The following is a 3,811-nucleotide window of genomic DNA, read 5'->3' on the forward strand; positions in this document are numbered from 1 at the left end:
GTTGAAATAATTCTGGCTACTGCCAGAAAAGGCACAGAAAGCTTCGATCGCTTACTAATGCAGGAAGGGTCAGATCAGCTCACGCGGCCAGCAATGGTGTGTGACTGCCACCAGCATCTGGACTCCGGGGTGACCCCACCAGCTGTTATTACCCTCTACCTCCGCCACTCAGAGAGGCGGAAGGCTTGTCCAGGTGGGGAGCCCACTTGCTGGTACTTCTGGCGTGGGCTGGGCGCTGGCAGACAGCAATCCCCCAGGGAGCCCCGCCCTCCTGGCTCTGCTCTTCGAGCCTGAGGACTGGTGTGTGCTCCCACGGTTGGGCTGTGGGCACCGAGGGCAGAGGGGTCCCTCCCTCCAAGGTACTCGGGGTGACAATGTGACCAGGTGTCCACTTGGACCAGGATCCATTGCTAGGGGCTGAAGGTGACGGAGGTGACCAAACCCGCATAAGTGATCTAATCGAGTCTCTCCCTCCCCCTCCCTCCCCCACTCCAGGCTCCTTGCGGTCAGGTCTTCCTGGTTACCAGTCACTCCCCTGGCCCTGATTTTGTCCTTTGAGGTTTCCCAGAGGTCACAGGGCAGGGACCAGGGCCTGAGGACTGGGGCGCGCACCAGCGTGCTGTACCTGCCCAGGCCCCATCCCTTTTTGGTGCAGAGGGGTGCAAAGGCACAGGGAAGCCCCCAGAAAGGTACCCTGGGGGCCCTGGGGCCAGTAAGGACTCAGGGATGAGCCGCTTCACTCTGGTGGCCCCTCCCTGCTCCAGCACACAGGGCTCCCCACCCCTCCGCGGCCCCACCTCTCCTCCGGCTGGTGCCACCCCCGCACACCCTCCCCTCCAGTCTTTCCTGCCCTCGGAGCAGCACAGCACTCCAGCCCCAGGCACCTTCCCGGCCCTCGGCCGCCCGCTCCCCGCCTCCAGGCGCACTCCCGGACGCGCACCCACTCCTTCCCGCTCCTTAGGCCGCTCCTCCCCCCCAGCCGCCCCCGTCCTGCCAACCGCGCGCTCGCCGCCGGCAGCACCCTGAAACGGGAGGGCCGGGGCTAGCACCGGGGGTGGGGGGCGTGTCTTGAGGGTGTGCGCTCCGGCTAGGGGGCGAGTTCTGGGGGAGGTGGGGCGCGTCCCGGGTGGGCGCGTCCCGGGAGGGCGCGTCCCGGACAAGCGCGCGTTCTGGAAGCAAGAGTGTCCCCGGTGGGTGGGCGCGTCCCCGAGGGGGAGGGCGCAGTCTAGGGGCGGGCTCTCCGCGGCCCCACCCTCGACCACGTCCCCCGGCGCCCCCCGCGCACCCAGCCGGGACCGAGCCTACCGCGCGCCACAGCCATCCGGCCATGGAGACGCGAGAGCGGCGGCGCCCGCAGTTTCGGCTGCTGCTGCTGCTGCTGCTCTGCGGTAAGGGGCCGCGGGGTCCGGAGCCAGGGCGCCCCGACCTCCTCCGGGGCCACGGGGACCCGCGCGGGCTTCGACCTCCCGCGCCCCCGCCGGGCCGCGCCTCCTGCCCTGCACGGATCCTGGCCTGCCCGGCGCGCCTGGCTCCGGAGAGGCGAGGCGTGACCCCGGCGCCGTCCCCAGCCTCCGAGGGAGGGTCCTGTCTACGGTCCCCGGAGGAGCCGAAGGCGACGGACCGGGGCTGGGAAGGGGGACGTGGGGTCTTGTGCAGGATCTGCCCGGCTGGGGCCACGCCTGCTCCTCGCAGCTGCGATGTCCCGGGTCTCACTGCCAGCGGGCTGGGGTGGCCTGCCAGCGCGACTCCCCGAGCGAGCACAGGCGGCGCAGGTCCGGCTCGCACTTCGCTGTTAGGTAGTGAGCTCTCCGTCCTGGGGCTCTTGCGTGAACCCCACTCTCAGGGCTTGGGTGAGAGGAATCCAGACCCCATAGGGCTGGTGCTTTCCACTTGTACTTGTCCTCCGAGGACAGCCCTTCCGTGTGTGTGTGTGTGTGTGTGTGTGTGTGTGTGCGCGCGCGCGAGCATGTGCGCGTGTGCGCAGGGCTCACAGGACCGGGGAGGGGGCAGCTCCCTGAGGCTTCACTCCCAGATCCCTCCTCCAGCAAGAAAACGGGGCTCCAGGGAGAATACGTTGTTTACGGCTTGGGAATGGATCCGATGAAAAGCTTGTTTTGAAAAATTTTACTAAAGAGACGATCCAAGATCAAGTAAGAGGGTGTGTGTGTGTGTGTGTGTGTGTGTGTGTGTTTGGGGAAGGCTTCCCTGGGAGAGGCTTGCTGAGTAGAAGGCTGAGCTGAGGTGGGAGCCCTGACCTGGGGGTCAAGGGGCTCAGGGCCTCTCAGAGGGGCCACTGTCCCCTGAGTCCTGTGGGAGGCCAGCCTTGCCCTCGCTGGCCCATGTCCCTGGCTGTAAGATGCAAAGTTGACCTTGTTTGAAATCGCTGTCAGCTTTGCTGGTTTGGAACCAATTAGGAGGTGGGAAAGGGCTGGATTGGCCGCTTGGCTTCCCAATCTCTGGAGATGTCTGGGTGAGGGAAGTGGGGCTTCATCTCACCTTCCAGGGTCAGAGCGTAGGGCTAGGTGGATGTTTGTGTTGAAAGAAAGGGTGCATTGTGGCTTCTGACACCGGATTTCAGTAAGCCTCAAATGCGAGGCCCTTGGAATGGAGATTTTGGTTCCTCAAGGGAAGGGAGCCTTTAGCTTCATTCCGGGGACTGTTGAGGCTCCGCTGAGCTGCCTCCAGCATGAGATTGTGAAGGGCCAGAGCAGAGCTTGCACACACATCTTCCGCGTCTAACAGCACTGGGTTCGGGGCCTGATGGCCGTCTGGTCCTCCCTCCGTGGCTCCACCGGCTCCCTTCCATGGAGCTCGGGTGGGGCGCCCCGGCCAGGGTGGGGCCAGGCCGGCCTCTCTGCGGATCCAGCCCAGTGCTGGTCCTGCCAGAGGGAGGGCCTTGGGAAGTGGCTGCTGACCGAGTGGGACGCAGGGAAAGGCAAGACCTGCTCATGGTCACACGCCATGTGTCATAGCTGGGGCCGAGCTGTGGAGGTTGCTACATCTGGAAGGAGGGTCCCAGGCCTGCTGACATCTGTGCAAAGGGGGGGCCCGGCCGTCCAGGGAGCAGGGCCAGCTGGGGGACTGGTTCCTCCTGCCGGTAGAGGCCCATTGAGGACTGACTGTGGAGGGCCAGGGGAGGGAGGTTTCCGGGGGAATTGCAGACCTCCATTCAGAGGCAGCAGCCACTGCGCAGGGCCTCGGGGTGGTGAGGTCCAACAGAAGCCGCCAACCCCCCCCCCCCGCCGGGGCTCACCTCTGTGCCCGCTCCTCGATGGCACCCTTCAGTCTGGGCGCGAATCCCAGGGCCTCCATTTGCAAGTGCTGAACCCCAAGATCATAGGGCACTTACTGGCTCTGGACTCAGTTTCCCCCACTGCAGTGTGGATGTAGGAATAGCAACATGTGAAGGACTATTGGGACCTTTAGTTTGATTCCCGATAACCCTGTGGCAGCCGTGGGGTTCAGGCTCAGACACAGGGATGTGTGGGAAAGCGCCCACCAGCGCCTGGCACACGTGCCATGGCTCCAGGGGCCGACAGCACCCCCAGACAGCGCTGGTGCTGTGAGTGAGCATGGCACTGTCCTCTTTTGGTCAGTGATGAGTAATGATGTCCTGATGCCAAGTCACCTCTGGTCATCCTGACTCGTATGCACACCACTGGGCCCAGTGACACAGGTGGTTGGTTGAGAGGGGCCTCGAAGGTCTTCTGACCCCACTCCTCGTTTTATAGAGAAGAAATCGAGGTCCAGGGTGGGGAGGACACTGCTCAGACTCAGGGGCAGGGGCAGAACCTTCCAGAAACTACGGCTA

General features: G+C 64.6%; 1 protein-coding gene across 1 annotated transcript in view; it reads left to right on the forward strand.

Annotated features, from left to right (window-relative positions):
- Positions 1–1,282: 1,282 nt before the first annotated feature.
- Positions 1,283–3,811, forward strand: part of RAMP3 (receptor activity modifying protein 3) — a 12,060-nt gene continuing 9,531 nt past the window's right edge. The window contains exon 1 of the mRNA XM_040644489.1: positions 1,283–1,388. Coding sequence (XP_040500423.1) covers positions 1,328–1,388 — 61 coding nt within the window. The 5' untranslated portion in view covers positions 1,283–1,327. The remainder of the gene's footprint in view (positions 1,389–3,811) is intronic.

The sequence above is a fragment of the Ursus maritimus genome, unplaced genomic scaffold (assembly GCF_017311325.1).
Source record: "Ursus maritimus isolate PB19 unplaced genomic scaffold, ASM1731132v1 scaffold_3, whole genome shotgun sequence".
Classification (NCBI taxonomy): domain Eukaryota; kingdom Metazoa; phylum Chordata; class Mammalia; order Carnivora; family Ursidae; genus Ursus; species Ursus maritimus.